Below are 12450 nucleotides of genomic sequence, written 5' to 3' on the forward strand. Positions count from 1 at the left end.
GTGTGTTTGTACAGCACCTAGAACAATGGGATCCTAGACCATGACTGGGGTTCCTAGGCACTATGGAAGTATAAATAATAATAATATATAGTTCTTGCTACCATAATATCTGATCAGCTTACAATCATTAATGGATTTCATCCTCACACCCCTGCCCTCCCTCTTCATGTGAAATATCTCAGGTGGTGAACTGAGACAATGGGTAGATTACGTGACTTGACCCCAATCACACAGGAAATGTGGATAAGACAGGAATTGAACCCAGGTTTCCTGAATCCAACTCTAACAATACATCTATTAGACCATACTAGTTTCTGCCCTACCCACTCAGTGAACTTTTGAGTGACTTCTTCCTGGTCAAAATGCCAGGGCCTTTATTTTCTTTCTCCTTGAACTCTTGGTGGCCTTGGACACCAGCGACCATTCCCCTACTTTTTGAAGTACTGTACTCTGTTGACTTTTGAGGCTCTTGCCTCTTACTGGTCATCTCCTACCCCTCCAATTTGCTTTCAAAATCTCTTTTGATGGGTTTTTTTCTTCACTCCCTCCTTTTGTCAATAGGCCTCTCCAAGAAGCTCTGTGCTTGTCCACCTGCTCTTCTCTCTCTACCTCCTATTTCTAAATGATCTTATCCATGAGGGTGGCTTCAAATAGCATCTTTATACTGATGGTTCACAGATCTAAATCTCTGCTAAAGACCTGTCTCCCTCTATCCAAACCCTAACTTCAGCCTGTTTCTCTGATGACATCTCGTCATCATTTGGCAACTGAGCATTCCCTCTCCCCTTCTCCCTCAGTTTTCTGTTGCCATTGATAACATCACCATAGAGGCCTATAATCTGGGCATTATCTTTGAATCACTCAGGCCAGGTCCAATTCTTGCAGCTTCTACCTACTTGACTTTTCACAGATCTGGCCTTTAATTTTGGTATCCCATGCTTGGAATAAGGCTGGTGTACTTGGGGTGGGTGGGAATAGTTTGATCATATCATTAAAGACAGTATCATGCTCATATGCATGAGGGGGCAGAATTAATGTTGCATTGGCAACCATAAATCTGCCATTTCCTAATGCCAGATTAGGCATTGGGTGGGGAGTGTTTTGGTTGGTAAACGTGCATTTTTGTAGGTAATTTCTTTTTAAGGAAAAGTTACAAACAATTTCTAGTATCTACCCCTGTAGTAACCCTGCCATCATACATCAGCAGAATTTGAACTCTGAGTCAGAGAGTGCTACCAATTCAGACATAGGACTAACTACATTAGTTGCTACCAAGAGACTGTGGTTGTCCCAGAAGGGGTGGAATGAGCTACTGGTGCCATGTGTCGGGTCTAGGGAGTGGGTTCACCTCTGATAGCTCCCATATGTTCCCAGTGCTGCTGCCACTATTGCTTTGAAAGATACTTAAATCGTTCATTTGCATTCCTTGGGGGAAGTGGTGATTTTTTTAACAGACTAGCTCAAAGCCTTGCGGCCTATTGAATTTTGAAGACCTGCTGCAAACAACAGCTGTGTTAGAACTTCTCCAAAAATAGGCTGCAAGAATCCTTCATAATGAAGAGTGGTAGGCAGCCTAAATATAGGCGTTGCTCCCTCCCCCCGCAATAACATGCACATATACGTCCCTTGTTTCAACACAACAAATAGTACCCTTTCAGAGGGTATGTCAGTCGTACAGTTTGATGTGCAGCATGGAAGAAAGATTCCATTAGGTGGAAAGTTGTGAAAAATAACAAAAGTTTCTTAACCCTACCTAATTTCAGTACATCGTTCTTTGAATTTCATCCTGTTCTGAATAGTTTGTATTGAATAACATGGTGTTTGTACTTTGATAAAAGTTATTCCTGAAGTTGTTTGTAAGCAACGGGTTGCTATTTGGTACTCTTCTTATGTCAATAAACACATCTATTATTTTCTTCTTTAAATTACACTCATTAGTGGCACACTGATAGTCATTCAGCAGCCACGGAAGCCTCAACGTACTTGTCTGAACATCACTTATTCTTCAGATTGCATGATTAACTAAATCCAGATCAACATAGAAACAGCATGCAATTTATATTTTCAGTGACTATATAATTGCTTCTTTTCCTTGTGCTTGCAGGACCATTGAGGTTTCTTTCCCAGACAGAATCTGTCACAGCTTTTGCAGGAGACACAATTTTGTTAAAGTGTGAAGTAGTTGGAGAGCCTATGCCGATGGTACACTGGCAAAAAAACCTGGAAGACCTGATCCTGAGCCCGAGTGACACCCGAGTGGCTGTCTTGCCCTCTGGAGCTTTACAGATTAGCAGAATCCAAGCAGGAGACAGTGGGATCTATAGATGCCTTGGAAAAAATCCTGCTAGTTCAAGAACTGGAAATGAAGCAGAAGTCAGAGTTTTGACCGGTAAGAACCATATGCTTTTACTTTTATGCTTTTATGCTTTTATGCTTTTACTTTTATGCTTTTACCATATGTCCTTATATGCTGCCCCAATTATAGTGGCTCAAAAGCTTGTCTTTCACCAACTGAAGTGGTCCAATAAAAGATATTACCTCACCCACCTTGCCACTCCTAATGGGGGCAGTTAAGTTTTCTTTTCAGTTGCTTCTATAGGTTTCCAAGTTCTTTATGTTGAAGAGCCTGGAGACCTTTAGAAGCTTCTGGGTGTGAAGGTGAGTCACTGACCTTATGTAACTAGCCAAATTTCCATAGGCCACGGTTTGAGAGCTGATGCAATTTTAGTTAAAGGTTTATGTTCCTGTATCTATATCCATATTCATTCCTGTATCCAAATCTCACTCTATGTACCTTTTGGCCTGCCAGGTTTTCCATCACTCCAATATTCTTCCATCTAGCTCCAGCTTCTTTATTTCTAGAAATATTATCATGAATATAATTGAGCAGCAGAAGATTGCTCTGCAGGATGATTCTGTGCAGAAATGCCTTGCCTTCTAGTGCTGTGTGTCTATAGGCAAACACCAGTGAAGTTCTACAAAGACATTAACCATCATATTTTTTAGAATCTGCTGGGAAACGCCTTCCTGCTGGATGATCACAGGTATATGTGACTTCTAGTTAAGCCAAAGGGCACAGTGCAGGTCTCTTGGATTGCCAGAGTGAAATCCAGACCCCACTGAAGCCACTTGGAGTATTGCCACTGAGTTTGGCAGAGCCGGAATTTTACTTCTGAACTATTAGAATGGATCTGTCCATGCATGGATCTCTTATAGGGGCATGGCTCACAGAGTTCTGCTTATTCTCTGTTTTGGGGAGTGGTAGATGGCTCTGGAAACCATTGATTTGATGGGCAGAGCCAATGGGATTTGTAAAAAGAAAAGGAGTACTTGTGGCACCTTAGAGACTAACCAATTTATTTGAGCATAAGCTTTCTAAGGTGCCACAAGTACTCCTTTTCTTTTTGCAAATACAGACTAACATGGCTGTTACTCTGAACCTGTCAGAATGGGATTTGTGAGATTCAGACTTTCTCTGTATCTTAGATTCTGATGCCAGGGCAAAACCCATGGGATAGACTGGGATTATAGCTCCCAAATCCAACTCCTCTGGATGCATTACAGATTGCTTGCAGCTTGGGGGCAGACTCAAACCCAACATTCGCTGGTAGCAAGTTAATACACCACCTCCTAAAGTTCCCTGCAGTTTTTTTTCTGCATCCTCAGTGGTTGCAGCCCTCCCAGCTGCTGAGCTTTTCATAGGGAAATTCCAAACTCCATTTCAAATTCTTAGATAAACAATTCTCAATAATTTGCCATTTGAGGAATTGTATCCTCAGCTCTGCTTCCTCTTCTGAGGCATGGGCAGTCACTGGTGCTCTGAAGGCTTCAGGGAGAGAGCTAGGCTGAAAGAGGTAAGAGGCAAAAGGTGTGGACTGTGGCCCCTCCCCATGAGCGTCTTGTTGAAATATTGGGCCAATTCTGTGGGTAGATGCAGTCTCCCTCCCAACTCAGTCCAGGAGGGGTTACCTTGATACCCTTCCCCCTGGCAGGAAAGGAGGCAGGCAGGATTGGAAAAGAACAGACTCCAGAGCAAGTAGTTCCCCAATCTCTGCCATGGGAGTGAAGTCAAAGTGCCAGCACCCCAGACGTGGTTGCACGTGGGCCCTGGCCATGCTTCACACTGTGGAGCACAGCCACCTCCTCCCCATCTGCTTCCCCATGAGTTGTGGATGGAGGGCACTGGGCACAGTATGGACGCCTTCATGTCCAGCTCCCTCCCCTTGCTGTGACCTCTGTAATCACCCCTCAACCCCCTACTGATATACCAGGATTAGGCATCCAGAAGAGAACAAGACCTATCTGGCTCATGTGGATCCCATACAACAGAGGGCTGTGATTCTGGGGACTTGAGACCCAGAATCCCAGACCCCTATTTGGGACCCAGAAAGGGCCTATTTGGGAGAGGGACATAAGTAGTTCCAGCCTCTTTTAGGACAGGGAAATGGCTCTGAAAATATTTCAAGTGGATTACAATCTTGGAACCCAATTTCATTTCGCCATCAAAAGCAGGATTATGGGGACAAGCTCCCATAAATAACTGAACAATAAAATCAGCCTTGTTTCCTCTGCTCCCCTCCCTGGAATGCAGCAGGGCAACTGATCCTCAGCACCTGGTTCCCTGTCTCATGAGAAGAGTGCAGCATGGTGGATCAATGCAGAAAAGAATAGGCCATAAACATACTGATTCTTCTAGGCATCCATGTATGTATGCCCCTCCCCACAAATAGAATTGTTCCTTCTTAGGGCAGGAAGGCCAGATTATCAGCATTAGATAATCAAATATTTACAATATATTTAAAGTACTCAACACAGGGAAGAAGGAAATTTACTTACCTCTTTCTGAACAATTTTTCTGATCAGGGTTCTGTACAGAGAAAGCTGAAGCAAACACACAAAGTTATACATTTCCTGGAATATGTTGGATTTAGGACAGACACAGACATATGATGCCTGGGAAGTCAATTATAGGCCTGAGCTGAGAATGAATACTATCAGATATAAGGTTTTATCTCAGAAGAATGTGCACAAATATGAAGATGGCCATAATGTAATACAAGTGGTATCACTGAGATGGAACTCGTTCATATTGGAGCCTATTGGGAATTCTAAACCATACACAGGCATGATTCAATGATCCAGATTTTATATAATACCTGTTCAGTAATTCCAGATAACCCATCTACATCTCACTCTATTTCATCTGTTGACAGAGATCTAGCTCTGCTATATATTCTCTGCTCTTACAACAGCTAATTTTGTGCCAGTATTTTAAAAGGGTAAACAGAGTGACCGGATAATTATAGACCTGTCAGTCTCACATAGATCCCAGGCAAGATAATGGAGTGGCTGATATGGACCCTGTTGAATAAAGGGGTAGTAATTAATGCCAATCAATATGGGATTTTGGAAAATAGATCCTCTCAAATTAAGTTGATTTCCTTTTTTTTAAATTAGATAACCAGTTTGGCTGATAAAAGTTAATAGTGTTGATATAATATATTTAGACCTCTTTAAGGCATTTGACTTGGGTACTGCACAATATTTTGATTTAAAATGTAGCATGATATAAAATTAACATGGCACACTTTAAATAGATTTAAAACTGGCTAACTGATAGGTCTCAAAATATGATTGTAAACAGGGAATCATCACTGAGCCAGTGTGTTTCTGGTGGGGCCCTGCTGCGATGTGTTCCTGGCCCTATGCTATTTACTATTTTTATCAAGGTCTGGAAGAAAACATAACATTATCCCAGATAAAATTAACAGATGACTTAAAAATTCGAACAGTGGTAAATAATGCAGAAGATAGGTACAGAGCAATCTGAAGTGAGTGGTTAGTGGGATGTAAGCAAACAATATGCATTTTAATGTAGTAAATGTGTATATCTACAAAGGAAGTAGACCCTACTTACAGGATGGGGGAATTCTATCCTGGGAAGCAGTGAGTCTGAAAAAGATTTGCAGATGGTAGTGCATAGGCAGCTGAACCTGAGCTCCCAGTGCAATAGTGCAGCCAAAAGGGCTAATTTAATCCTGGGATGCATAAACTGGGGAATCTCATGTAGGAGTAGAGAGGTTATTTTATCTCCGTGTTTGGCACTGGTGTGACTGCTGCTGGAATATTGTTCCCAGTTCTGATGCCCACAGTTCAAGAAGGGGGTTGATAAATTGGAGAAGGTTCCGAGAGGAGCCACAAGAATAGTTAAAAGATTAGAAAATGTGACTTATTATGATAGACACAAAGAGTTAACCTTTTTATTCAATCTATTTCATTTAAGGGGTGATGTGGTTCATGTCTATCAGTATCCAAATAGGGAGAAAATATTGGATAATGGGCCCTTCAGTCTAGCAGTGAAAGGTATGACATGATGCAATGGCTGGAAGTTAAAACTAGATAAATTTGGACTGGAAATAAGATTTACATTTTGAACAGTGAGGATAATTAACCATTGTAACAACTTATCCAGTGGCATAGTTTTAATTCAAGATTGGATGTTTTTCTAACAGTTACACTCTAGGAATTTTTTCAGGGACTGTGTGATATAGGAGGTCAGACTAGATAACCACAATGGTCCCTTCTGACTTTGGAATCTGAAACAGGTGATTGCAGAGAATCAGATTTTTTTAAAAAGTGATCTTTACAGTTCAGTTCAGGGAATGTATACCAGAAAGAGATTACAACAGCCACTAAAACATAGAGATTCATTGAGTCTCACAGCATTTGTATCTTCAATGTAGGGTGACTAGATACCAAGTGTGAAAAATCGGGACAGGGATTGGGGGGTAATAGGCACCTATATAAGAAAAAGTCCTGAATATTGGGACTGCCCTATAAAATCAGGACATCTGGTCACCCTACTTCATGGATAACAGACCTGTTGTTGTTGTAGCAGTCAGTGTGTCCGATAGGATTTTCATAATAAGTAGGAAGAACATAATCAACTCCACCCCAGAGAGATTCTCCTGCCTTGGGTGGAGCAAACTTGTGCACTGCCCAACAAGGTGTAAGGATTCGCAGGTTATAATCAGGGTTCATAGAATCATCAAAATCAGGGTTGGAAGGGACCTCAGAAGGTCATCTAGTCCAACCCCCTGCTCAAAGCAGGACCAACCTCCAACTAAATCATCCCAGCCAGGGCTTTGTCAAGCCTGACCTTAAAAACCTCTAAGGAAGGAGATTCCACCACCTCCCTAGGTAACCCATTCCAGTGCTTCATTGTTGCAGGGTCCTGAGCCACCAAGGAAGCAGCACCCAACAATTATTGGAGTGTTAGGCGCTGCAGGAAATACTGTTGTTAGTCTCTAAGGTGCCACAAGTACTCCTTTTCTTTTTGCGTGAAGAGGGTTAGGAACTGCAGGAAACACTGTCTGAAGAGGCCAGAGAGACAGAATCCTGCAGCCACCTGGTTAGTCCACACCAAATATTTAAATTAGGACATTGTCCCAAAGAGCTGTCCAAGCAGGAATGAAGACTCTTTCTTGCTACAGATCTCATCTTTGCCCTATCTTGTTCCTGACTTCTGCCATTGATCCCAGCTTGGCTTGACGTTGGTATTCATCTCCTGCCTCACCTTGGTCACTAGTCTTGACTCCTGCCTTTGACCCCAGCCCAGTGAAAAGTACCGGCCCAGCTGCTTCTGCCCCAGCCATTGTGCAAGGGGGAGACAAACAGCATCAAGATCTACATGGCACAAGTTGGAGTAACGGGGTGACTTCTGCACCCAGAAATATCTCACTCATCATAAGTAATTCGATGGGCTGGTGATCAACTCCTTTGCAACTAGAAACAGAAAATAAAGTGCCCTGGGGCCTTTCTGTGTGTCAGGGCTCAGGATCTTAGGCAGTGAATGGCATCTTGCAAAGTTGGGCAAGGTCCCTGCTACATCTTCTCACCTTTTCCACTGCTCCACAGGACAATACAAAACATCAGAATGAGATACAGCTTATGCCTTTTTGGATGTAGAGACTATGATACTCAGGCTTGATTAGCTTGGCCCTGGATCTTCAGATGCCTATCTTACAGAGCTCTGCTATTGCAGGACCAGTGAGGTTTAAAATGGATACTTGGATGAAGTGGTGATTACTCTCATGGAGCCCAACAGAGAAATCAACATATAGAACCTATTCTATTGGAGGGTGCAAAGTCCATGGTTTAACTACCATGTTAAGACAGTGAAACATATCCTTGTGTGACCCCAGCCCAGGAAGGCTTGGTTATGGGTATATAACAGTGTCCAAGCAAAAAGATCAAGTCTCTATAGTATAAAGTTCTTAGCATGTTCAAGAAAAGGAAGTTTTTTGTACAAATGCCAACATCAAATGCTTTCTTGATCATCAACCTTATTCCAGCCCCAGGGAATAGAACATGTCCTTGGAACCTCATTCTGCTCTTTACAGCATTACCTAGGTTAAACCCTTGCAGGAGCTGTTATGTTCTCTATCCAATGGAGTAGGCCTTTCAAGGGCTACAATTTTCATTCTGATTTTTTTTTATTTGAAGTTGGGAGCTTTCTCTAATGAGGCCCCGTATTGTATTTTTAATTCAGATAGGTGGTCCTTACAACTATCATAACATTTATTCCTTAAATAAATCCAAGAAATATTTCTTCTGTTCAGCATCGAAGTCCAGTCTTTAGGAGCACACTGACAATCTCAGGGCAGAGTAGTATTTTCTCCTGTATTGAGATCTGCTAGATGGCCATTTGTTCACCAAATTCTGAAAATTGGTCATCCAGTCTTAGCCAGCGTCATTTTTTTTTAACCTTTTGGCAGAGTTTTTCTCCATGCCTGGTATCCATATTTAAAGAATAATTTTGCTTCCCACTCTTGAAGCACATTGGCACAAAAAATAATTTTAATGGCTCCAAGAATAGGAAAACTTATCCATACTTATCTGAAAATTGCCTTTTTTTCAGGTAATAAGGTCCACAGATCCGGCTCATCCTGGAGACTAGTGGATTAAACAGAATAGAGATGAAAACTGGCATTGAAAGATTAGGGTTAGTTGTCCTTTGGTGGAATTTACCATCTTCTGCAGTAGGAGAAATTGTTGTGGTTTTCCTCAAAGCATATTTAACAAAATCTGTAACTTAAGAAAGTGTATTTGAATTATCCTGATTGTGGAAACTTTCTCAACTGGAGGATACTTCGGGGGCAGGGCATTCCCCTGCTGCCAGTTACTGACAGGTCTGGCTGGCCCCAAGCTGCAAGCAGGTGGAAGTTCCATTATAATCTATAGACCTTATTGCTTAAAGAAAGGGAAATTTAGTTAAACATGGATAAATACTCTTATTCTTTTGCTTTGAAAGTGGGGATGGGGAGCAAAACAAAACTTGACACATTTAATCCATTTATCCACCAAAGAGCACAAATTTGTTTAGACCATTAAACCTATAACTGAAATTATTTTTGTGACATGATCAGTAATGCTGTAAATAAACGAGACACTACCAAACAAAAATAGGTAGAAGCAAGGTGTGTTCCTCCAAAATCAGAATGGGGGGAAAAAAGTAAAAAGAAGAAACATTTTGTAGGGAAATGTCTTCCTTTAGTCTTCTAAGAGAGCACTTAAAAACTTGGTGAGAGAGACTCTCAGTCAAATTCAGCCTGTAGATATGTGCTTCCAGCCCTCATTGAATTTCAGTGCAGGCACAACTCGGAGAGCAGTATCTGATAGAAAGATAGGTCTTGACAGCATTCCTTTACACTGAGAAGTCTCTTGAATTCCACCTTCGAAAACAACATTCCTGATTTAGTTGGGTTTTGGTCCTGCTTTGAGCAGGGGGTTGAACTAGATGACCTCCTGAGGTCCCTTCCAACCCTGATATTCTATGATTCTATGATCCTCACTAGCAATATGGGAAATGGATAGTCTGGATAAAATGCAAGTTTTCTCAGGCCATCATCCAAAACCCAAACTAAAGTCAAATCTTTTCTGATGTCTGGAAAAATTCAGTTTACTTTGAGCTCTTGCACTTCCTTATTCCATGTGGGACCGGAAGCAGTAGTGCCGAAATCCTGGGAAAATGGGTATTCTCTTGGAATTTCCAACCTCAGTGAAGCTAAAGAGAAGTGGAAATTTCATAAGAAATCCCGTTCTCAGTATCTTCAGCACTGGGTCAACATGGCTGAATTTGGGATAAACATCAATAAACTCAGTGATGTGTTGCCCAGGATTTAACAAGGGGGATCCTGTAAATATCCCTCTGAGCCTATGGTAAATCCCATGTACCTGATGTGTGTATGATGGCAGAGAGGAGAGCTGAGGGACTGGAGAATCTATTCATTTATTTTCCCATTTAAACACAAAATGTGCTGTCATTACCTTGACCAAAGACAGAGACACCAAGTTCAACTCTTATAATATCAAATAGATAAGGGTGTCTGGGAGTGTCCTCCCATGAGAATATTTTTGATAATATCTGCCAATTGGTGTAATCTGGTTTATTCCAAAGGCAAAACATTTTCTCTTGCAATGTACTATTATGAGCACCTGAGGTAAGTCATCTCTGGCAGGGATGGGATGGTGTAGTAGTAGCCAACCTTGCCTTCAGCTTGGTGGCAGAATTTCAACAAGAGAGCCACTAGCCTCTGCTATCAAACTCCAGCGCATCACTGGATAAACTTGGGATGAGCTTTGGAACTACTGGATGCTTATCTGAGCAAAGGCTTTTAACCAAGATCTAACACCCTTACATTGTTTCACTTCTTCTTTTGTTTTACGAATAGCCAACACACATTTTCCCCCAGAATTCTTATTCCCGATGCACAGACCTAACCTTTAATTAAAATGCACCCCTTTTCTTCAGGTTCCAGAAACATAACCTCAACCAGACACTTTGGACAGATACTACAAGACTTCAGAAAACAAGAGAGACACTCACATCACCACATACACTCTGCTAATCAATATAGAGAAAAGAATCTTATTGTACACAGAAAAGAATCTATGATACAAAATCATTCCCAAACTCATCCCTGATGTAAATTGATTGGTCCAGTTGGTTTTTGGAGAAGCCTGTATCCTGCTGAAGTGCAATGACTTTTTTCCCCCCAATGCATAAGTTGTGCCGTTCATTGTCTGAAACCATTAATTTTCCTTTTGTAAATAATAACCCTGCATTGTCCTTAGGGACAGATAACATTGATGGGTATAGTGTTACCTATTCTGGAGTCTTCTCTTTTGTCTCACACAGTCTACCTCTGCTGAATTACAGTGCAGAATTTGCCTCCCTCTTTCTCCCCCCATCAAAAATCACACACAATGTGCTGTACCAAGGATGAAGAAAAACTTGCAACCTGTTCTTATTTAATGAAAAATAGAGTTAATTTGCCTTTGAGTGATCAGCTCCATGTTCACACTTGTACTTATGGGGAGGGGGGGTGAGAGGGAGGAGGGTGAATGCAGCATAGACGTAAGGGCGACATGAGAGAGATTTTTTTTTAAAGTTGCTGTTCCTATTGAAGTAATAAGACACACTCTGAATTGCATGAAGGGCTAAGATATACTTCGATGGTTGTTAAGTAACTTCTACATTAAAAGACCAGAGATTAGAACTTCACATCTGCTTAAGCACCACTTAAACCCACAGCACTGGGAGAAGGTGTTCTCATAAAAGTGGAATTACTGTCCCAGTTGAACAAAAGTCATCACTATTAGGCTAAATTGATCCCCTGGGGTGCTACAGGAATCTGTTCTTGGCCCAGTTCTATTCAATATGTTTGTCAATGATCTGGAAGAAAATATAAAATCAGTGTTGGTAAATTTTGCAAATGACACAAAAATTGGTGCAGTGGTAAATAGTGATGGCGAGTGGTCTTGGCTCACTTGAACAACATGCATTTAAATACAGCTAAATAGAACTAGGAGCCAAGAAATAGGATGAGGGATTTAAAAAAAAAGACTCAGAGAAAGACTGGAGATAAGGGAGATGCCAGCATCAGCCCAAACAACATACTGATACAGAAATTATTGCTTTAGACTTTTTTTCAATGCTATATTTAGCACGCCTATCATCGGAGCATTCATTTATTTTGTAATGGAACAGTTAGGTCAACTCAACTGAATGATTCTCAGCAAACTGTCTCTATATTGCTCTTCATCTCAATACAATGTTAGAAAGGAATTTTTCACTGTCCTCTGCCTCCCAAGCATGTTGGGGTTTGTGAAGTTTGCAAATACAAAAAAATCTTATTTTTTACTGCCTGGTCCAATTGCCAAACTCTTTTCTTCACTACACACGAGGGATTTTGCACTTTTTTTTTTACTTAGTTGTCATTAATGATGTGTTTGAAATTTACTGTGTGTAAATATTTAATGTTAACTCCAGTGTAGCCGAGGCTTACAATTTGATCACCAGGTTTGCAATATTTGGTGTTTTACTTAAATCCCCAGCTTCTGGATTCAAGTAATTGTTAGTTTATGTGAGAGGAAGCAGTGAAATTC

General features: G+C 41.2%; 1 protein-coding gene across 2 annotated transcripts in view; it reads left to right on the forward strand.

Moving 5' to 3' along the window:
• Positions 1 to 12450, forward strand: part of DCC (DCC netrin 1 receptor) — a 948238-nt gene that overhangs the window by 415007 nt on the left and 520781 nt on the right. For both annotated transcript variants that reach the window (XM_084629005.1, XM_084629006.1), the window contains exon 3: positions 2105 to 2389. In XM_084629005.1, the coding sequence (XP_084485131.1) occupies positions 2105 to 2389 (285 nt within the window). The remainder of the gene's footprint in view (positions 1 to 2104; positions 2390 to 12450) is intronic.

This window comes from Lepidochelys olivacea, assembly GCF_965140295.1.
Source record: "Lepidochelys olivacea isolate rLepOli2 genome assembly, chromosome: 5".
Classification (NCBI taxonomy): Eukaryota; Metazoa; Chordata; order Testudines; family Cheloniidae; genus Lepidochelys; species Lepidochelys olivacea.